General features: G+C 39.4%; 1 protein-coding gene across 1 annotated transcript in view; it reads left to right on the plus strand.

Moving 5' to 3' along the window:
• The window catches only part of KCNQ3 (potassium voltage-gated channel subfamily Q member 3), a 195,390-nt gene extending 171,447 nt beyond the window's left edge, over positions 1-23,943 (plus strand). The window contains exons 9-14 of the mRNA XM_063410323.1: positions 9,893-10,080; positions 11,133-11,235; positions 13,287-13,418; positions 15,239-15,337; positions 17,024-17,108; positions 17,987-23,943. Coding sequence (XP_063266393.1) covers positions 9,893-10,080; positions 11,133-11,235; positions 13,287-13,418; positions 15,239-15,337; positions 17,024-17,108; positions 17,987-18,724 — 1,345 coding nt within the window. The 3' untranslated portion in view covers positions 18,725-23,943. The remainder of the gene's footprint in view (positions 1-9,892; positions 10,081-11,132; positions 11,236-13,286; positions 13,419-15,238; positions 15,338-17,023; positions 17,109-17,986) is intronic.
• The last annotated feature ends 238 nt before the right edge of the window (positions 23,944-24,181 follow it).

The raw sequence follows: 24,181 nt of genomic DNA on the forward strand, positions 1-24,181 counted from the left end.
TCACATTTTCTTACAATACAGGCTAGTGCTCTAGTAAAAAATTATTGGGAAAGGTTGTCTTCCTCCTCTTGCCACCAAAATCATGAGCTCACCTGCCCCTCCTCAAAGCCATCAGGGTGGGAGGTACCCAGTTCATGAACCCCCACGGGCCTTAAGTCCTTTACAACCACAGCACTCCCCAGGCTAAGCAGTCATGACCAGGCTCAGTTGCATTAGTGGAGATGTCTGGAGATTTTAGCCATCTCCAGTGTTGGTAACAGATGAATTTTGGTCTTTAATATGTAGGGAAGATCTCAGGAGCTGAAATCCTTTTGAGTGTGTAAGTCTATACCTTGAGTCAAAGTGTTCTGGCTGAGATGCAGCAGCAGATTAAAATTAGGTAAGAGAATGCTGCAGTTCAGTGTTGGTCACAGACCCACAGAGAGGCTCCTGCACCTGCAGCAGTTCTGAGTTACTGCACCTTTCAGGCCAGTAAAAACCATTTAATGTTGGCACACTAAATTAAAAATGGAAAAGTATGACTCACAGCTCAAAATCTTTAAAACTATAATCCCAAGGCCCCTCATTCTAGCTAGATATAACTTGGTTTTATTTTATTATATATGTATAATAACCCTTAGCAAAATCATAAGTACACCTGCATAGGAGCCTTCCTGCTAGAAGAAATGTGTTATGGAATGAAGCATTCAATTAAAGGGATTGGAAAATCTGCAGGAAAACAGATATATGATGATACTTGTGGGAACATCCACTGACTTCACTAGAAATGGAACTGAGTATAAAATCTGGTTGTTTTGACAGTACCAGATCCAAAGTCTCATAAAACTCTTATTTACAAACCAGATAATTTAAAAAAGTCTTCCTCCTCCTGCAGTGATTTAGTATAGAAAATGTTACTAGTACTAAACTGAAGTTTGTACTTTGACTGTATTGAAATAAATGAGCAATAAGGGAATGCGGTCCTAATGGGGAGAACAGCCCATAAGTATCCTCAGTCTCCAGGTTCTTCCATCAGTTAATTACTTAATGAGAAAGTAAGAAAGTAGTAATGATGCTGTAGTAATCAATTACATTGTCTGATCTGTGGCTGACAAAGGAGAGAGAAGAATTGGTCCAAAGTTTTCACATCTCAAACTTTTAATAATCTAAAAATGAGGCCTGGCTGTGTCAAAATTTGAGGGCAGGAAGTACTTTAAGTAGCAGAGTTTCTACTGAGTAATGGGAAAGTTCTTTAGGAACTCCACAGTTCTAGAGCTGAACTCTGTGACCGGTCCCTCTAGGATCTCTCCTAGATTGGAACAGAAGCAGGAGCTGGCATCATGACAAAGTCACAGATAGATACAGGACCTTGTTCTTAGGCCATTTGAGAAGAACACAGGGGTCAAAAATGAGTGGAAAAGTCCATTTCAGAAGTTGGATCCCAAGGCAAGGTTGCAGGGAAGGACTGTTCATAGTGGAAAAATCAAGTAAATTTTGGCAGCAATCCAAAGCTTTATTTGCATTCCCTTTAGAACAAAATGGAAGATATGAGATTTGATGAAGAGGACACTGGACTGGAGCTCAGCTCTGTCCTGTAAACAGTGAAGTGGTAGCTATGATGCTGCTCCTTAAGAACAGCATCTTCCCTTTAGGCCCTGTATAATCCCCCAACCCAGGAGGAACTGGGGCTCTCTGTGGCTCACTGATGGGGAGTTTACTTGACTTGATGCCAGAGGGGACACCAGCTTTTTCTTCCTTAATCAATGCCTAAACCTCACAGCCCCATGAAACCTCAGACAGTAATTGCTTTTCTCCCTATCTTGCAAAGCCTTTTCATCTGCTCAGCTCTCAAGAAGGGAGACTTATGAGGAAGAGATAGTAATGCTCATTTCTGCTGGCATGCAGCAAATCATTCAGCAAACATTTGGGAGCCTGAACTGCATTTAAGATGGACGTTTGCTTGCCGGGCATATTTTTATTCTGAGCCAACTTTTTATGTCTGTGGTTCAGGAATGAATATTGGGGCCTGATTTTTCAGTGGTGTTGTTTGCAGCTGTTCCACTGACTTTGACCAGTGTTGTAACTTGCATGTGCAGGTACTTTACTGAAGGATTTTGAACTTTCTCCTTGGGTTTTGTTCCTGATCCTCATTGTCCAGCTTTAGAACTAGACAGCAGGAGAGTATGTTAATTCCTGGACCTATTATTATGTGATAGCAGAAAAATCATTTATCCCTGTTTCCTTATTTCTGCAAGACAAATAATATTTCTGTGCCTTTGGAAAGTTGATTTGATTTTTTAAAGTGGCATAATCAGTACCTGTCCTTCCTATTACATGAGTGTGAAAGAATTCATGAAATGTGGTGCATCTTTGTATCGCCAATGTTGACAACAAAATGAAAATAAAACCCTACTTTGCAAGGTGTAAAATTTCACTGTAAGCATCTCATCCTAATAATCTGCCCAAAACAGGAAAGAGAAAAAAGCAACTCTGATCTTCACACTGCATTAGCTACAAATGAAAGGCTCCCATTCTTTTTCATAGAGCTTTTCATAGGTAACCATTAACGTCTCACATTAATAACTTTTCTTCACTTTACAGTAATGTCATGTTTAGTAGGGAGTCATTCTTTGGATCAAGCCTCACAAGAAAACTTAGGTATATACATTCAAGTAACAGTTGAGCCTTATTCTTTTCATATTTCTTGCATGCCATTCTCTGCCTGCACTTTCTGTTTTTACTACAGTGGTTCACCTAACCACCATCAAAACTAAGGGACAGTTAAGACTGAAAAGTTATTAAGCATAAAAAGAAAGTTGCATGACCTTGAAAATAGTTAATTGTTCTGCTGTTCAGTAAACATGGGATGTTATCCTGGCTCTCCCAATGATCTGCTTAGAAACAGGTGTTTTTCTCTGGTTCCATAGAATGGAAATGAAACTAGCCAAGTCTGCAAATAGTTTTGGAATTTATTGTGAGAAAAATATACTATAAGAGCTAAACACTATTCCTTATGTGGTCCTGACCCTGCCAACACAATTCATGCAAGTTACTTTGAATTTGAGTTCAGTGGAACAACATCTTGGCATGTGTATTTGCAGGTTCTGTTTCACAAAATGGAAAACAAGGGGATAATTTTGACCATCTGAATAAAGTTAGTGACACGCATAAGTATCTTGCTGAACTGTGGGACAAGAACTTTACCTTCCTGCAAAGAGACATAGAAATAGTTTGTGACATTTCAGGAATATGAAAGACACATCATTAGAAATAATATTCTGACTGAATTGCAAAGTACTTTACTCTATTCCACACCTTGCTGTCATTCAACTTTAGCTGGTTGTTCTCATTCCAGCTTCATTCCACAAAATGAAATCATCAACATGCAACTCAGCTTTCCTAGCTGGAGCTCTTCAGCTTTTGGAGAGCAGCAAGTAAAGCACTCCATTTGTTCATTTGATGATTGGCCCATGCAAAATAGTCAAGAGACTTTGATTTTGCAGTTCAATTTGCTTTCTGTTGTTTGATATATTTGTTCACTTTGAAGCAAAAAGTGGGTCAGCATCCATATGTTTTTTTCTACCTACAATGCCTGCATCCATTGGTGGAAAAATACCCATCCTGTTTTCACAAAGAATTCCTTTTGGATTATTCTTCCCATAGATCTGTGTGACATTGTTTATTTTCATCCATCTCAAATCCCTTTAGAAAGTGTGGATGAGAGAAGGGGCTAAGCAAAGGCCTTTAGTGTATGTAAAGGCTCTTTCTTTTTCTGAAGGGCACCAAATTTGAGCTGAAGTTTTGACTTCTGCTCATATCTATGGGCAGATAATCTGGATTGCAGGTGAGTCTGGATTTTGAGTCATACCCAACCCTAAATACAAGTGGGGATGTACACCTCCAAGGAGTGTGGAAATTTATTGATTTAGAAGGAATGTTTCCTCCTCACACATTAGAAACTTGCAAATTTAGACTTCAAGATTCAGGGTGCAAGGTGAAGTCTTTAGTTTTCAGGAAGCTGTAGTCAACTATTTTGAGAAAGAACATTTTTTTGAGATCCTTTCTGAAGGAAAGGATGCTACTCAATAAAAGGGAAAGTTGATTGGCTAAAGATTAGAACCACCTTGGAAGTGTGGAATGTTCTTTGTTTTATCTTAAGAGATCTCATAGACTATCTGAGATCAGTTAAACAGGTTCACTACAGAATTAATGTTTGTCATAACTTTAATCTGGTGTTAATTTTTATTAGGAAGTGTTCAAAGCAGAACACAGGATACTTTTGGAAAACTCATTCAGAAAGTTTGATTTTCCAAAGCTAACTTCACCCATATAAGTTCAGCTGATAAAGTACATAAACACTGGAGTAAACATGACTTCCTTCTGCTTCCAGTTACCTGAGACTAATTACATCTAGTGATTCTAAACTGTGAAAAATATGGAAAAAATTCCTGATTATCATTTGTTCTTGTTAGGTGAAAGTGGTAAATCCATGGCAGAGGGCTGTTTGATTTACTCTTAGAATTAATTCACTGTTTTTCTCCTTATACACATACTATTTGTTTATGAAACTCCAATACTAGGAAAAGGATAGAGAGGAGAGTATCTGGCTTGCATGATGGGATGTAAATGCATTATTTCTTTGCATGATTGTTTCTGGGAAATATTTCTAGTTCAGTGGTTCCCACTCTTTATTCTGAGCAAGGGTAAAACGTGCTGCAGAAGCAGCCATCTCTTATGTATCAAGCCACCAAAATAATCTCTCAGGTGGTCCAAAATAATTCCCACTGCTCTAGGGGAACAAAAAATTAAGAGCAGAATTTTTCTTCAGGTAGAAAGAAACTGCACTGCTTTCACCTTCCTCCCTTTCTGGTGATCTGTTTCTACCACAGAGTTAAGGAATTCTCATCCTGGGTCCCATTTCAAAGACATAGGTTCTGGAACCCATGAGAGAGAGGATGAAATAGCATGCAGGACAAGAAATGGCAATTTGTCCAAGCTAGCCAGAGAAACTTCAAAAACCCTGCATTTTTGTGAGCCTGTTTGGGGTGGATTTGTATGTGCCCAGTTTCTGGACTGTGCTGGAAGCTAAGAATCGTATTTTATTGAACATAAGGAAGCCAAATGAAGTGGGGCTGCTGTTCCCAGGGGAGGAAGAGTAGCTAACATCAGAAGGGGGAGTCAGGAAGACAAAAGAGCAGCAGTGCATGAGCCCGTGGGTGGGAACCACTGTGCTAGCCCCTCTCATGAAGGACCCTGTCATCTGCGCATGCCTCGTGCCCGGGACTGAGCCGTGACTGCGCATGCTGCTTCAGAGGGAGACTGTGCCATGAGAACAAACCTTTCCTCAGGACTTCTAAAAAGATCAATGAAAACTAAAACCCCAGCAGATCCAGATTTCATTCCTTGGAAATGAGAATAAAGTCCCTTTTTTTTCCTGATGACAGATAGTTGTTATCTGGAAAGAAGCTTGGGTTTTGTTTGGGGCTCTTTTGTATACAACACATGGTTGTATATTTTGATGTGAAGCTGATGAATTATTTTCTGGTGATTTTACTGCTCTGGCTGCCAGATATGAACACAATTGTCTACATTTGTTTGTCAAACATTCTGTTATGAATCTGAATGTTACTTCAAGGGTTAATCTTTAGGATTCAGTTAATGAGGAAGGCTTCAGCTCAGGTAACTTTAACTTGAACTAGAGACCTGCTTTTTAGATGACTTCTCATCTAGATCTTTCCATAGTCAATAACAAGAGCCAAGTTCCCCAAGTGTAAAGTCATCCCAAACTGAGCCACACTCTCTCCACTCCCTGGTTAGAGTTGCTGACTTCCCATTGATTATAGAAATGGGTCTAAAGATTAGTCTTAGACAGGAAATTTGACTTTTTTAACAGCTTAGAACAGATCAGATGAGTTCTAGCTCATAAACCTAAGATGCTCAAGCAACAGTCTTTGGAGAATAGTTTCTTCTTAAACTGCCACTTATCAGCAGGGATAGCAGCAAAACTCTCCGAAAAGAAAATCTGGAAATGCTTTCAGTTTGTATTATCTACCTTAAGTCCCACCCACTGAAAAAAAAAACCCACTGAAAAAAACCCACACCACAAATGAGCGTGCCATAGGCAGTGGAAAATGTCCCTGCAGATAAGTAGGGGTTTGTGCTGAATGCAGAGGAATATTTTGTTCTGATTTTATCTATGAGGAGGATATCAAATCTTGCTCAGTCCCAGTCTTGCATAACTATGAAAGATTTCTGCATATCTTGCTTATATTGCTGTCCTATACTTAAAAAATCAAATCACTAGATTAATATTTTGGATACTTTGCATCATCTACTGACTCTTTTCCTGCTGGTCTAATCCCCACAGATCTTCGCCTCACTTTATGCCTCCTTTTTTTCTGGTATGCAAGGAAGTTATCACAGGAGTTTTAAGGGGCAGACTTTGGGACAACTGGATATGTATTTTGAAGAACTAAACAAATTTCTGGAGAGAGACACACAGTCCACATGCAATGACAACTATATTATTTTAATGTAGTACTAAACAGCTTGTTATAAATAACAGAGTCTTTTGCTTCACCTATTTTTCTGCTTCTTTGCCTTTCAGATTTTTTTCCTTAAAGATATTTTTCTCTTGAGGGCTTCTCTGTGGTGTTACTAACTCAGATCTTGTGACATTTAGTGCATTGCTCAAGGCCAGTGTGTAGTATGTGACCACTTGACTCTTCCTTTCACTGGAGATTCATCTATCAATCATCTATTGTCAGAAACCCTGTAATCCCCACACCTGGAGAAAGCTGATCTCCGCAACAAGCTTGTTGCACATTTTTTTCAGACCCAGAAACAAACTTTGTCATTTTATTACCACAGATCAGATCTCCTCAACCTAAAACTTGTTTGGTTTCTCCCATTTTGTATCTTATTCCACAGCCTCCTTCAGGCTGCAAAGGTCCCCACAAGGGTGTCCATTCCTCATTGCTTGTTTTTCTTTATATTAAAGAAATTCTCACTGTCACAACTCACTCTCTCTAACACCTTCAGGCCCATCAGTTTACATTGCTTGGCTGTTGTCACTTAACTAGATTTTTGGTGCATTTCTTTGCATTAGAATTCTTTTCTAGTGATGTACCATGATTCTAGACTCTTCTTGACAGTACTTCTCAAAATGAATTCCTCCTTCAAACTTGGATTTTATTATTAACGAGACATGAGAATTTATTTTCCCTACTTTACCTGCCCAAAATTCCCACATGCAAATCATTCTGTTGACTTGTGCTTCCTCACTCTTATATTTCATGCCCTTCTCAAACCTGCTCATTAGTTATCTTCTCCTGTATATATTTGCCCTATGTGTGGCAGTTGGGTGCTTGAAGAATCCAGATTTCAGAGAGAATTTAAATATCTGTCTTGTACAGCAGAACTGCTCTCAAATGTGGTCGAAGAGAGAAGTCAAAGTGATGCAGAAAAGAGGGTGCAGAACACAAATCACTTGCTGGGACTCTACACCCACCACCAGTTCAGTGTTGACAGAACCTTCGTGAGCAAAGCAGATCAAGAACTATGAACCAAAAGATCAAGATCAAGATCAAGAACCAAAAGCAAGAACTATGGAAATAATTTTTAAAACAAGTTCTTAAGTCCAAATGTGAAACTGCCCAAAACATATTTTGTCACAGATTTCAACAAGCAACATCTCATATTTTTCTACAAAGGAGGAAGAAATCCCCGATTTTTACTCCATACATTTGTCTGCACTTTGTGCATCTTCCCCCCATTCCATGAATTCTTCAGGAAATGGCACTGGGGCAAAGTCTGAGTAACATAGATATCATACGTTTAGACTGTTCTAATTCTTCACTGAAATCCATGTTTTTATCTCCTGGAAATGCTGATATATCAGGACTAAATCTGTGTCTCCATACCCAGCTCCTCCTCAGTTGCACTTCAGTACTCACACACACACATGCCCTTCATACATGCAATGACAGGCCAAGTGTCTGGACTTCCTAGGCTGCAGAAATTACATTCACAAGTATTTTTATATCAAAAAGAAATATCAGAAGGTTTGGAAAAACTTCCTACACCTAAAGGTTTAGTACTTGCGTCTTTTCTGATAAGGAAGACCATTTTTCATTACTGCCTGGGTCAAAGATATATTAATGAGAAACAGACACTAGAGATGAGAATTGCAGCAATTCATGTTAAAAAAAAACCAAAGACACAAAAACTTTCAACAGCTGTGATGCCCAGACAACATCCATTGTGGTGGAACACTGCAACAGACAGAACTCACAGATAGGAACAGTCCTTCTTTCACACTTGCAAGGTCTGCACACACATCTCCATCTTTGTCCACTCTGTCCTTGCACAGTGGACCCTCCCCACGCCTGCCTCTCCTGCCAGCAGGTTTAGTGGCTGCAGCTGAGCCTCCTGCAATGGTACCTCACTGAATACCCATCACTCTTTCTGCTGGTAGCCATGGCTGTTCATCCTTCAGCTCTGCTCTCATCTGTGGCTCTCAGAAACCTGCCAGCTACAGCAGCTTCTTCCCTCCCCACACTCAACTTACTTGGTCTGTTGTCCCACACAGAACTGCCTCTTGTTCATGTGTGCGCAATTCACCTCTCCCTAGAGCTGTCCCAGGGATGTGTTAAAAAGCAGGCTTTCTTCCCATGCCTTAGCCCTGCTTTTTGTGCCTTTTTTTTCTTCTTCTTCTTCTTTTTTTTTTTTTTTTAACAAATGTGCAATTAACAAATATTAGAGCAGTAAAGCGAATGAACAAATCAAATATTTATACTATCTATCACCTACAAAGTGTTAAGAATATATATAAGCTGATAAACTCACTAGCAAATTCCTATTCCTGTTACTGTTTTAGTGATATTAGTGATCACCTTTAAGACCATTATAGTCAGCAGGCTGTCAGGAGGGTTAGTGATGCTGGTAAAATGACACATAGATGAAATTCTATCTCTGTGTGGTCACGGAAGGACAAATGTAATTGGACAGCAAATCCCTAAGAGGGCAGGCAGTGCAAGGAATCATAAGAGGAATAAAATTTTTCACTTCACTACAACTCCTGTAGGTCATGGTGGAGAGAAAACAGGGTATCCTGCCCTACCATGTCCCTAATCAGTGCTTGGCAAAGCCTTGCCAGAATTTTGCTGGTGATTTGTTTGGTTCACAGCCTGAACCAAACAAATTTTTGGTTTAATTTTATTATATATATTATATATATAATATATATTATATTTTTGGTTTTATCTCCTGGCTGAGACAGTTGAGGTTATGTTTGGATAACAGAAGGCTCTGAGGAGACTTTAGAACTCTTTCTGGTACCTAAAGGGAGACTGCAAGGAAATGGGAGAGGTACTTTTAACAAAGGTGTGTAGTGACAGGATGAGGAGAAATGGCCTCAAACTAAAAGAGTGCAGGTTTAGATTAGAAGTTAGAAAGAAATTCCTCACTGGAACCACTGGAACAGGTTGCCCAGAGACATTGTGGATGCTCCATCCTTGGAAGTGTTTTAAGGCCAAGCTGAATGGGGCTCTGAGCAACTTTGTCTGGTGAATGACATCCCTGCCCATGGCAGTAGTGTTGTTTCATGTCTTAATAATAAAACTACTGCTTCAGGTGTGCTACGTGAGCTGAAGCACTGTGATACCTTGCATGGAGGGGATAGCATGACCCTCTGGTAACATTTTCAACATTGATACCAAAAAATGCTCATAAAAAGCAGTTAATTATCTGTGGATCTGAACTGTTGCTTACAAAGACATTCATTAATTATGGTAGCCCCAGCAGTGTCCTTGTATACAAGACAAATATTTAGCCCTTTATATACTTAAAGCATCGTGAAAACAAGTTAATGGTGTACAAAGGAGGAAAATGATTACTTTTGCTTATTTTGTAGCCAAAAGCTGGGTCTCTTGGATCGGGTGCGTGGTACCAATACTAAAGGAAAGCTATTTACCCCTCTGAATGTAGATGCCATTGAAGAAAGTCCTTCAAAAGAACCTAAGAATGTTGTCTTGAATAATAAGGAGCGTTTTCGCACTGCATTCCGAATGAAAGCATACGCTTTTTGGCAAAGCTCAGAAGGTAGCCCATCTGTGTTGATTTCTTTTTATACCTCTCCTGTTCCCCCCATTTTACTTTGTGCATATTCTGTTGAAGGTTTGTGACTTTCTGGGACAGGCATGTCTGGTACCTGATTTTATGTAGTACGTTTGGGGATGCCCCAGAAAAAGAGTCCTGGAGTCCAGGCAACACACACAGTGCTTGGAATCAAACAACAGCCCTTCTCAAAACCAGCAATTGACACAGGATAAAGGCAGTGCTGGATTCAGCCTATTTGACCTGGAAAAAGTGGGCACACTGGGCAGTCAGTCTATATTCCCCAAAAAGCACACGCCATCGTGGCTTGGGTTACGAGCAAGGATGCTGTGCTGAGGTAGCTCCCTCCTGGGCTGCATCCAGCCCTGACACAGCCTGTCCAGGCATCTCCAAATACCCTCACTGCCATCTCATTAAACCTGGTTTGTAGAGTTGATGTCTTCCTCTCTCCCCAAGCCTGCTTCCCCTCAGAGGTTTCCATTGGGTCTCCACACATTATTGGGAATTTTTCCTCTCAGCTTCCCTGAATGCACTTTTTCCTCTTCTTGCCTGTAACATCTAACTGGTCCTTAAATAACAATTTCCCTTTTCTTGTGCCAGCTGGCACCAGTGCATGCTGGACATGCTACCATGGATATAGCCTGGGTATCCACATCAGGAACTTGATTTTCTCCTTTGTGAAGGTACATGAACTCCAGGCGATGCCAGTAAGAGGAGAACTTGGCCTGTGGCTTCTACAACCACATTCTTTAGCCTTTATGTAAAATAATTTGGACAAACATCCATTCAAAAGAGAGAAAAGTTCCCAGTGTTTCAGAAATGCTGGAATCTGAGAGGAGATCCTTCAATAAAGAAGGTTCCTTTACTGTCCCAAAGCAATTGCATCCCTTTCAAGACCTGACCAGTGAAAGAAGCTATAAGAGATATTTCTTTATTAAATTGCACTTACTTTATGTAGTGCCTTATTCATCCAGACATCCCTCTAAATACTGTGTGGTGAGATGTTCACTCATCTGGTTTTTTGGCCTGCTTTGCAGATGCAGGGACAGGGGAACCCATGGCAGAAGAAAGAGGTGACAGTAGTGATTTCCCTGTGGAAGACATGATCCCCACATTCAAGACAGCCATCCGAGCTGTCAGGTAATGTCTATTTCAAGGATTGTACTTCAGGAAATAGCATTGCTACATGTTGAGTCACTGTTTCTGTTATTCCTTTTTTTCAGTGCAATAGATGAGATAATACTAATATTTTCAAAAACATGAGACAGACCCTACTCAGTCTGTTGAAAGTATGCAGAAGGGACAAAGTTTTTCAGTAACACTGACCATGGCATTTTGTAAGATACTCCACAGTGTTTTTATCATAATGTAATATTGAGTACTGTTCCTTGTTAAAATGTTACATAAATATATCTTTTTCAATTTAGTGACTAATATTTATATGAAACTGGAACTTTTGCTTAACAAAAAACTCTAAGCTGACTCAACTCTTTATTCGCAATTGTATGAGTGTGCAACCTACTTTTCAGCTGTCATATTTTAATCGATGCTGAGGTCTCCATTTCAGTAGTTTCTGGCTTGTGGCAGGTGTCACCTCTATTTCCATGTCACAAGAGATATTCCCTAGAGTTAAAAAACTTGTAGTAAGCCTTGGTCGTGTTTAACACATCAGGCAGATAGAATTCATTCACTGATGCTCTGTTACTCCTTGATGCAGTACTTTTTACTCTCCTCCCTTGAAAAAATGTCCCCATGGGAAAATGCTCTGCTTTCATTCCTGTTGGAAGCTTCTTCATCCCTGTCTTCCATAGCTTTCCCATTCTTTCCCTGATACTTGCTTGTTTTCAAACATGTTATTGTTACTTTTAAAAAACTTCTTCCCCACATCTTGTCCAAATCTAATTGATTAATGCAATTTCCATTCAAACTCAATCAGGAACCAAGATATTTTTTTTTCTAGTGTAGTGTACTCAGATCTTGAACATTAATTTGGAGTAATTCTTTCAGAAAAAAACATTCAATGGATTTCAGGGTCATGATCAAAGAGATTTTAAATCAGAATTGCTAACATTGTGATCCCTATTTTTCATTTAAGTCTTTGAATGTGTAGCTTTGCTGTTACCATATATAAATTGGCTGAAATAGATACAGGTATAATTTTGAAACCCTGAAGTAGTTATAAACAACAGAGTTAGAGAATCAGCAGTCCTTAAAAATATGTAATAGAATTATCTTTTCTTAGTGGAAGTTTATGTAGACTTTAAAAACATAAAATTTATCTTTAAAAACATAAAAAACCCCACCAACCTTAAATAAAAAAACAAGCTGGAATCTTAACAGATGACAGCAATTTCCAAGTTCAGACCAACAAGTGCCTGGAGACTCTACTGAGAAAGCAAATATCCAGAATCCAAGTGTAACCAGATGAGCTAAAGATTTCATTATTTAAATATATTACTTCCGTTTGTTTAATTTACCAAGATATATACATTTATAGTCATGTATAAACAGAAAAAGATGAAAAAAAGAATGCCAAACATTTTTCAAGTGCTGTGGCCAACATGTTCCTTGCTATAACCATTCTGTTACTAGTTACTAGGTCATTTTATTACAACAGCAATAGTAGCAGCAGTAATGTTATTACCATTACAACTACAAAAACAATAATGTCATACTGCTGTTTTCTCCAAGGACACTGCAGGCAGTTCTAAAAAGTTTTCACCTCTTCACAACCTGAACTGCTGCTAACTTCTTAACTTCCACATTTATATCTAATTAGCATTTCCTATCCAAAACTTTCCCAGGTGCAAAATTAAAACCAAGATGAAAATGATTCAGCATTACATATTCTATAAATTAGCTTTATAACAGGCTGAAGTACAAAAGAAGCAGCTTCAACTTCACAGCTTCAAAATCTCCTGTGACTTGTGTTGTTCAAAGTCAAGCTCCAACTGTGATTCTGAAGCTTTAAACCATTATTTTTAGACTATTAATTATGCAAAGCCAACTATTATAAATGTTCATATATGGTATGATGTTATAGATTCTTTGTGTATAATTTATTGCTTTGTTTAGAAATAGGATGCTCAATTTACAAACAGACAGAGAATTCATCCACATTTTGATAAACCTGGAAATTTTCATCTTGGAATTTATATAAGAAATTAATTTTTTTTCTGTTTATTATGCAGAATACTACAGTTTCGTCTCTATAAAAAAAAATTCAAGGAGACTTTGAGGCCTTATGATGTAAAGGATGTGATAGAGCAATACTCAGCAGGGCATCTTGATATGCTTTCCAGAATAAAATACCTTCAGGCAAGGTAAGAATCTTTTGGTAAATGGGAGAAGTGTAGAACTTTGCTGGCAAAATCAAAACATTGGCCTGTTTGTGTACAAGGCCACACAGGAGCTTTGCCTTTGCACAATGTAGCTGGTCCATGAGAAAACCTTTTCCCAAAGAGAAAAGGCAAGTGAGTTGCTAGCAGGGATAACTGCAGGGAGAGACCACTGGCTCAGATTTAGAACAAAGATATGAGAATTTAAAAATCCTGCGAATTTTCTTGACCATTGCCTTATTTGATCAGGATCAAATTTCTCTCCTTCTCCCCATTTGATAGGTGATAAATAAAAGCAATAGTTGCTTTCCATAAACTCTTTGAGCTGGATTCTCTGATGACCTGGAAACATCCCATAAAAGTGCAAAAATATGTCAGCACAAAGGTTTCACTCAGGTGTAATTGAACTATCTGAAAATAAGTTGGAATTTCAGGCCTCTGTGATTGTTCAGATGCAATCTGCATCCACAGCTATTTCCTCACAGGGGTGGTTCATTGCAATGTGCTTTTGAGGCACATGTACAAAACTCTGTGCTACTCATCCCCTGAGTATGAGCCCAGGTCAGAGCCTGGGGCTGTAAATCTGTGTGGGCCTGTGTGCAGATGTGTGTGCAGATGTGCGTGCAGATGTGCGTGCAGATGTGCGTGCAGATGTGCGTGCAGATGTGTGTGCAGATGTGTGTGCAGGTGTGTGGAGCTGTCTGTGCTCAGTCTCTGCACAGCACATTCCCTGATGCCCTCAGGGTCTCTGAACACCAAAATGCCACACAAACACCTTCATTTCTCTCAAGAATGGGCTGAATGAGTGGAACTCTTGCTACATGTTTGCACCTTATCTGGACTTACCTTGGCTTTGAAAGGCTGCTTTTATCTTTCTGCTGAACTTTGTAATTTCTTATTTCAAAGTGATTTTCCATGCACAGGGCTATCTTTTTTCAAGTATATAACATGTCTGTCAGCAATGCCTGGGGATCAAGCCAATATCCAGCCAGTTTTGTGAGGCTTGCCTGGAGCTTTTTCAAGTTCCATTTTCAAAACTCCATGGGTCACTGTGAAACCATGCAAGGTATCTGCATGGATTGTCCAATAACACAGATAACTGCTCTGGGGACTAGTGCTGATTGACATGTGGCCATGTTGGGGGCCAGGCTGAATAAACAGAGACTTGCACCTGAGCAGTTGGATATGACAAATGAAAGAATATTTGCTGTAGTAAAAGAGCATAATTACGTGTTGGAGCATTCCAAACAATCTTTCTGCACTTGTCCCAAACTGAAAAAATTGAGAAGACTTCCTTATGCAACTTCATTTAAAGTTATGAATTTTGAGGCAAAAGAATAATTAGTGAAGACTAAAATATTGCTGACAATTAGAAACAACAACTGACAGAATGTTGTTGGTTCATTAGGAATGTCAGAAATTTTACCTTTTGCCAAGTTTTGATTTTCATTACCCTGCACAAAATCTGGCGGGTCTCCTGACATTTTTAAGAGCAGCTGCTATTGGATATTTTTTGACAATCATGCTGTTTGGTTCCTTTGAAGGAAAAGAAGATGTGTTTCAAATGTTGAAGTTTAGAAACAGTGAGGTAGAGCATTACTTAATTACCCTAAAATTACCAGGTAATTGCAATTCAGTGCATTGATTGTGACCAAAAAGAGTGCAGACACATCATGACCCTCAATATATTACCAAATCAACAAGAGCTTCCTTTTTTAATCTTTGTTTCAGAGATGCACAGCATGTTCTCTGGTGTGTTAGCATTTGGAGATGGACTTACACATTTGCACTTCTCTTTTTTTCAGAGTAGATATGATTTTTACACCTGGACCTCCATCTACTCCCAAGCATAAGAAATCCCAAAAGGGAGGAGCTTTTTCTTACCCTTCACAACAGTCTCCCAGGTGAATTCTTTTATACCTAATATTTAGCACAGCCCAACACAGACATAAAAAGTTAATTCTTTCCAATAAGCATCATCTTTCTTCATCCAGTGTTATAATAATGAGACTGAGAGGATATGTTGCTGTGAGATACACATGGATAAACATTGATCCAGAAAGTCACTAACTTCCCTAAGAACAATGTATGATGGAAATCTAAACCATGGTTTCTTAATTGTCCAGCTCAGCTTCTCCACTGTTTGAAAATATGGCTTTAAATTAAATACATGCATTTGACTGCTGATGTGATAATTTTCTAACATTTAGCTTGTAAACCCACTTAAAAGCTCAATAAAAATCACTAACAGTTTGAAAGTAAATTAGTTATCTTCCTGAAGTGCCCACCAAATGGCAAGCAGAGATTTTTAATGCTGCTGCTTTTAAACCAGTCATTGGGAAAGATACTCAAAATAAATTGTAATAACAGATTTCTGGGTGTGAAAGTTGTACCATATTATTGTATTGCTGCATTCCACATAGAAAAATTCAATAATAAATGACATTTCTTCTGTTGTTTACAACTATTAATCTGTCAATAAATGTCCATCAAGAACCACACAGGACCATCAGCAATCTGTCCCCAAAGCTGTTGTGGTTGCTCAGAACAAAAGCAATCTTACAGAAAATAAATAATCCCACATAGGGAAAAATATGAAACCACGTAAATGTGAAGACAGAGACCTAAGTATAGGGAAGAGGGACTGATCATTTGGGGAGGAAAGCAGATTGCAAAAACTGCATGAGCCCACAGCACCAGTAACCCAGTGTGGAAAATCTGACATATTTTGTGTATAGATTTTGCTCTAGTACAATTTATTCACAGCTATATTTAGGATTTTGTCAGGAAAGAGAAGAACTGGCCATGTTAAAAGTTTTAGGGTATATTTGTTCCAAATCATGTTAAAGAGCAAGCACTCAGAAATTATTTTTGTAGACTTTGTTATGGGGAGATATTGATTCCTGTGACATCAGTTTGGAAACCATTTGATAAAGGTTTGACTCGATCATGAGTATCCAAGATGCCATGAAGCTTATAAATCAAGCTCTTTAGTTAGCGATCATTTTCTTACCTAATGAATTTTGTCCATCTGATGGACAGGCAGGAGGAGATTGCACAGATGAAAACTATTCTGGAATCAGCTTTAAACCTCCAGACCAGACTCTCTCTTTTCAGCATTTCCAATCTCTGACACTTACTATTTGATACAATGAAACTGAGAAAAAAACTACACTAATCTTTGAAACTCAGATTCAGTCTCCAAAAATACTAATTATAAAGAAATAGATTCAAAAACACATGGCCATCTGTAGACCCATTAAATGCACCATCTCAAAATTTTCACAAACCTGAAATTATTCCAACAAGCTGAGATTAATTTAAATTTTATTTTGAACTTCTGGGGCTTTTAAATCTTTATCTTAAACTTGAAAAACAAAACAAAAAATTAAAAATCAAGATTATAATTTTTTAGGAATGCATTAGCATCACATAGAATAGACTCTCATTCCTGTTTGTACAAACAGCTAAAAGGGCTCCAAGGATCTATATGAATAAATCAGCAGTATAGCAATCTGTTTTCTGATATAAATTGCTTACTGTGATGCAAAGAAATATTGAACACTAACAGAGTTATTAATTCTTTGTAGAAATGAACCATATGTAGCCAAAGCATCTACAGCTGATACTGAAGACCAAAGTATGATGGGAAAATTTGTTAAAGTTGAGAGGCAGGTAAGTAATACATGACAATGACAGAGGCTGAGGTGCTTGTTCAGAAATGATAGAGCTGACATAAATTCTGCATGACTCTGGCTGACCCAGGCAGAATTGTGCTGGTGGCAGTGAAAACTCACAGAGATTTTGTTCTAATGATCACAAAACTATGTTGCTAGTTTTTTGTGAAAGAATTTACTTACCTGGGAAGTGTGCCTTTTGAAACTTGTTTAATCAGTGTCACTGTGTATGGTAGAAGATCCTAACCACGATGTTGAAGTGGGACTTTTTCACTCCTGTAACTTCAGTACTCATCACATCTGGTGTTTGGTGTGAGCAAGCCCTTTTCCTGCAGGGTCTGGTCTCAAAATGATTGTCCACTCTTGGGCCCTATCCAAAAGAGAAAGGAAACTAGTCCTGATATGTAACCCTGATGCTGTGGGACTATTAGATGGTGTTAGGTCGTAGGTTGGACTCAATGATCTAGAAGTTCTTTTCCAACCTAGATTATTCTGTGATTCACAGTTGGAGAACAGGTCTGTATGCAAAGGTAATTCCATATATTGTATTTTAGTAATAGCTATTTACCAATGGTATCAAGACTTTGTCATAACTTTATAGAGTCCTGTTGGATACTGTACTGTTAAATATCCAGCAAGACCAATATTTTTTTTTGGCACAGTTCCTAGGGATGGGTCTCCTTATTCTGAGGCAGTTAGAGGATAAGCTGTCATCCATTTCAGCCCTGCTTCTGAGGGAAGGTCATGGTTATTTTATGTACCTCCATGACCAATAAATGTGGCAGCACACCATTGCTGGGGGCAGTGCACATATGGATCATGGACTCTTTTTGATCAACTGACTTGAGGCAATGTCATGATATTGGTATTTTTCAGGTAAATGACATGGGGAAGAAACTGGATTTTCTTGTTGATATGCACATGCATCACATGGAACAGCTGCAGATACAAGTTGCTGAGATAAGTCCTTTGAAAGAAACCGCTTCTCCTGCAAGGGAGAAGAGAGAAGAAAACAAATATTCTGAATTAAAAACAATAATATATAAATACACTGAGCAGTGCTCTCGTGAAACTCCTTACAACTTCCAGCAGGTTCCAGTCAACAAAGTCAGCCCCTATGGTTTCTCAGCACGGGGTCACACGGCTCACTCGCAACCTTTGTCAATAGGTGGGCAAAACTCTGGCAAACTGCAAGCCACACCTTCCTCAACTTCGTATGCAGAGAGGCCGACAGTCCTGCCTATATTCACACTGATGGACTCGCAGGTCAGCTACCACTCCCGGGGGGACCTGCCCAGCCCTTACTCAGACAAGGTGTCTCCCAGGCAGAGGAGGAGCCTCACCAGGGACAGCGACACTCCCTTGTCCCTTCTCTCCGTCAACCACGAGGAGCTGGAGCGCTCCCCGAGCGGCTTCAGCATCTCCCAGGAGAGAGACGACTTCCCCTTCGGGCCCAGCGGGGGCTCGGCGTGGATGAGGGAGAAGCGCTACCTGGCCGAGGGGGAGACAGACACGGACACAGACCCCTTCACGCCCAGCGGCTCCATGCCGCTGTCCTCCACGGGAGATGGGATCTCAGACTCCATATGGACCCCCTCAAACAAGCCAGTCTAAAAGCGCGTGTGGGGCACTCACTGGCTGGCTTCTCCTTGTAATGTAAGCATACTTTGTATATCTCACTTACTCTACACCCAAAGCTTACTAGTTCAAAACACCAATGGCTGCATAAGATGCATGTGATATTAGTGGTAGTCATTCTGCACCATTTCATACAATTTACTAATGCAGTTTTTTTCATGCTACCAAAACTAAGGAGCTTAGTTTTGAGCATGGTTTGCATGACTTTGCCCTATATAAATGGTACAGCTGATTTCTTCCATAATACATATCTATCTGATACTCTTCAATACAACAATGGTGAATTGATAACAGACACGATACAGTGGTCCTTGCTACATTTTGTAAACAGAGCAGCAAAATAAAAAGATTTTCAGGAACAATATCCCTTTGCAGTAACATAAGGTCTGAATCATTTTCCAATACAAGCAAATCAATCTCTAATCAACCAAGCCAAAAATTTCTCATATTGAAAGCAGGAAAAAGCTGAGTTAAAGTATGACTTAACTGAAATGTTTTTGTGAACTCAATGTTTCTCATGTGACCTCTTATATAATTACCCCTGAAATACAATGTTGAAATTAAAGGGTAGGATTTTAAATCATCAAAGTCACCTCCTGGGATTGATCATAGGTATTTATTTATTGTAAAATGTAAATAGAAATCCCTCAAACTACTTTGAAAATCTTCACTAATGTTTACGAAATTGCTCAAAGTAGGGTTATAATGCTTTTTTTAGAAAATCTTTTGCTAAGCCTATTTGCTACTTATGGGGCCAAATTTTCTTTGTTACAAAAATAAGGTTGTTCAGTGTAGGGAACTCCAGGTTTATGCACTTCACTCTTCTATTGACTTAGGTGCTGCTAAGTAAGATGCATAATGTAACTCAGCCTCAGTTTCCCAATCTGTTAATCGGGAGTTACACTTCCACACATGCTCACAGGCTGAAAGGTTCTGCTCTGTAATGTTTGCCAAGTGCTTTGAGCTCCTCAGATGTGCAGAAAATTGCTATTCTCTTCCCTGTAAGTTCTACAGTGTGAGAAGCTGCCAGGATCTGTTTCTCTCTGTTTACCTTTTTTCTTGGAAGTGGAGTGCTCCAAATCCATGAATGTGTGCTATATTTAAGATTAATGTATGAAAATCACCATTTTTGTCACGTGTACCTGAGCAACAGAGAGATAAGCATACTCCCTAGACCTCAGCCAAATATTTTTTAATTGAAGTTGGAAATTATTGAAAAGGAGGAGACCAGGAAAGTCAGATGTCAGTCAGTGTGTCCATGAAATAGCATCCATGTGATGTCCAGCTTGATGTCTGTACACTCTTTACAGCTGGTGAGAAATGAAGGAGTGCAGTCAGTGAGCACAGGCTACAGGAACCAAGGCACACATCAACTTTAGGATGAGATTAATCTCACCTTTAACTCAGTCATCTACAATGACTAAATGTCTACCAGCTTCGAAGAGAGCAGAGCTTGACTTGCACAGATGTCAGATGATCAGAGACCGCACAATCAGTGTCAAGGCTCTCAGCTTTCCCCCACTGATCCAAGGTGAGCCTCTCTGCCTTGGCTCATCCCCAGCTCATGTCCAGAACTGCCCCTGTCACTCCACACAATGACTTCCCCAGTGTGGCCAGGGCACTGACCAGCAGAGGTGCAAGGATTTGGCCCAAATAAGATGTTAGAAGAGGCACTTTCTGTAGAGACTGCTTATATTACACTGCAGCTGCAGAACTGAGCATCCTTGGCACATCCAGTCAGAGCTAAAACCTCCTTACTGGGCCTCCCAGTGCTTGCTGGGTTTTGCACAGCCCTGGATAGAAAGTGCTCCAATGGACAATATTTTGCTGGGTTTTTCCCACCATAGTAAACTTTCGGTTTAATTCCTCAGTGTTGTTGACATCTCATAACAGTTGCTCCATCCAGGGACCTTCTGTTCCTTCCCAGATGTGGGCATTGCCTTCATCTTCATTGTTTGTTCTCTATTGGAAGAGACATCTAAAGGATTAGGATCTTCTTATTTCATCTGATTCTTCAGCTAAATCATGAGTCATCCTTCTGGGGTGGATCCTCAGGGAGAACAAATTGCTGTTGTTACTGGATTAAATACTGCAGACCAGTTACAGCCTTTGAAGACTGGGCTGAGTCCATGGAGTTGTTCTGAAGCCAGTAACTATGATGGTAATTTTGGTAATCACTTAATTGACAAAATAGCATTGACCTGAAAGATAATCTGTGTTTGGCATAGTTTTGTGGCTAAATTTGCAAAGAATAAAACTAAATGACCAAGGTGTAATTTGTTATAATTTGGCATATTGAGAAGAATTCTTTGGCCTTTGCAATTCTTGGAAATACTTGCATTGTACCTGTTGCAGGCTCTCTGAAATAGTAATAGATGTCTGTGGCAGCTTGTGAGATTTAACCGTCACATGACAAGAGAATGGAAAAGAATGAGAAGTTATTTTAACATTGTTACACTTCTGAAGTTGATATATGTGCTAGACAAGCCTGCTTCCCTGCTTCAGTCTTCTTGTATGTCAAAGGCCTGTCATTCCTACTGATTTCACCTGAGTTTGCTCCTTCTTTAAATGCTCTCTAGATCTAAGCAATCAAAAATCAGGGCAGCCAAAAAGCAGGTTCAGTCTGATCAATTTGTTTGTGACTGTCTTTGACAGTGGCTATGCCATGCAGTTCCCTGTCCAATTCCCACTGAAATCCTTCAATTCAGGTTTCTGTTCTCTTCCATGGCAGGTCATATAAAAGGAATCTTTTCTCAGTATTAAACCCAGCTGAAAATCCATAAATAGCCTCCATATAAAGGTATATTCTTTCCAAGAGAAAATCCAAGCAAGGGCAGAGACTTGGATGAATATTCACCTGCACACAGAGTACAGCCCCAGAGAAAGCAGGATTTGAGCTGCCCTGCACTCTGCACACTTAGCAGCTGGACTGTCTTGAAGTTAGTATTTTCTCTGGCCTGCAATCACCAATTTACAGTATGCATCTCAAAGGTCAGGTATTTGTAGCCACACCATGAAATATTTATTATTTCCAGATAAGATCTTGCCTCCTCTTAAAAAGCACTGGTGATAAACTCAGCAAGATCCTCTGCAGTAAACATCTGTGGGTCCTGTGAAGGAGATCCAAGAAATGAGACAGGCAGATCTGATTAACTTATTTTGATATCTATTTTTCCTTCTTAGCACTGAAACCTGTCACTGCTCTGTTCATAAGGGTGCTGTTCTTAGCAGCTCTCTGCCCTTTACATCATCAAGATTAAAAACAGGGCACCCAATCAGTTCTGCTGCCTGTGCTGACACAGATGTGTGTCATGGTGCCACCACCAAGGTGAGATCTGGAGGCCATCCCTGCTCTGGGATGTGCACACAAACTTCATCAGACTCCAGTCTGGGTGAGTCCAGGCAGTGCATCCACCTTGGAACTGTGGTTTGTGTGCTGGCCATAGATACTGGACAAAGCAAAATAAACTGTGTGGGACCCAGTAACATTAAGAAGGTCAAGACCTGTTTCCCCACCCAAGGAATGTCTAATCACATTTTCAATTGCTTCTTCTACATGATGTTTCAACTAAAGAGTTATCAATTCTCTTTGAGTCACATCTTTCTAGCATCTCGACTGACATTAGCACTTTGTTTTCATGTACTTAACACTAAAAAGTATTAATGACTTTGATGACTCTCATCTCATTTCAGGCCTTGAGATATTTTTTGTAATTTGAAACTGTGGAGCTTTTCTCTGCTCTCCTTGAAGTAAGTTAGAAACCTTCTCACACTGATGCACTGGGAGTAGGGCTGGGTTCTAATCTGTCTTTATAAATTTCCTTGTGAACAACAGCACTGATCTGGAGACATTTTTTCTTGGCTACATTTTGAGAGTGATTTTCAGTCCCTAACAAATGCCACATGTCTGGAAGTTTTCAAAAAGGTGATTCTGTGTTTACATTGTGTGTCTCTCTTTGCAGCATTATTACCAATTAAGCTTCTTCATTTTAGATGCAAACTGGGACTATTTGATTAAGGCAAAAGTGAATGCTTAGTTGAAGTATGAAGGTATAATAAATGTGCTTTATGCTGTACCTAAGGAGTTGGCACTTAAAAAAAAAATCTAGCCAGGTAACGGCTGTTGTTCTTGCTTTGGCTTTTCCCTGCCCTGAATTTATCAGTCTGGCTCATATCAAAACAAAAGGGAATTCAACCCATGGAGAGATTGATTAAAAAGTCCCTAAATGGACTTTGGCTATATTTGCTCTGTTTTTATCTGTAATATTTCTGCATTATTGTGGTCCAGAGTGGAAATAATTTAAAATTTTTCTGCTTTAAATGGTGGCCCATGAGGGCTGCAAAATAAAGCCCACCTGAACCGGGGGTAGTGGGGCCACTGCCTTGTGGCCTTCAGGACAGCACCAGGGTCCAGCCAGTGTGCAGGATCACAGCCTAAAGCAATCAGAAAGTGCAGGGTAAGGAGCACCCTCACCCTGCTGGCAGCTGCAGAGGTGTCACATCTGCTTAGCAAGAACTAAATCAGTGAGGAAGGAGCTGGGTCTGCATCCCCTGCACCCCACAGCCCCAGCACTAAGCTCTGGGTGCCTGAGAGCTGCAAACCTACATTTCCTACAGCACCTCATGATTTTGGTGGCATGTCAAGAGCCCTGTTGGATGTGAGTGTGCAATTTGAAGATAATTTTAAGAGGTGCAGAGGAAGAAGGGGCATTTTCAGCTGGGCACTCTGGAAATGAAGATCTTGGGTATCACTTTTCCTTCTGGTTTTTAGGCTGTAAGATTTGATCTTTCCCAATTCAGTTTTGACTAGCTTCCCTCTGAAGTTAACTGAAGCAAATTACTGAAAATGGGATCCTATTTCCATCATGAAGAACATGCTGAGACTGAAGGTTACATAGCTAACTGCATTTTGTTTTCTAGTTATGGCATCTTATTATTACTAGTATTTGTGCCTTGCTCACTGAAATCTCCATGCTACAAAGATGCTTTTCAGATTCTGGCTGACAAGGGAACACAACTTTTATACAAGTGGCCTTTAGTGCTCTTTATAATATTATTTATTGTAATTTTTAAAATGTATGTGTAATTTCTATTCTGGCACTGTCCAATATTTGAACAAATTTAATATGTTTATTTCAATATATTATGCAAACAATACTTCTTAACTGATTTTTTTATGTTCTGTCTTTAAAAACTGCACCACTTATTAATAAATAGAAATTTCAATTATAATGTGGATGGATTTATTTTCATTTAAATCTTAATATCTTCATATATTCAAAGACAGAGACATTGGTAATGACACTTTTGACTTCATCTAGGCAGGAATAAATTCATCTACAAGTAGGTTTTATGAGGCTTCTGTATCCAGCTCTGTCATCACACAGTAGATCCCATTATTTGTGACATCTTTTGATTTAGTGGCCATGTCAT

This window comes from Prinia subflava, chromosome 1 (genome assembly GCF_021018805.1).
Source record: "Prinia subflava isolate CZ2003 ecotype Zambia chromosome 1, Cam_Psub_1.2, whole genome shotgun sequence".
Lineage (NCBI taxonomy): Eukaryota > Metazoa > Chordata > Aves > Passeriformes > Cisticolidae > Prinia > Prinia subflava.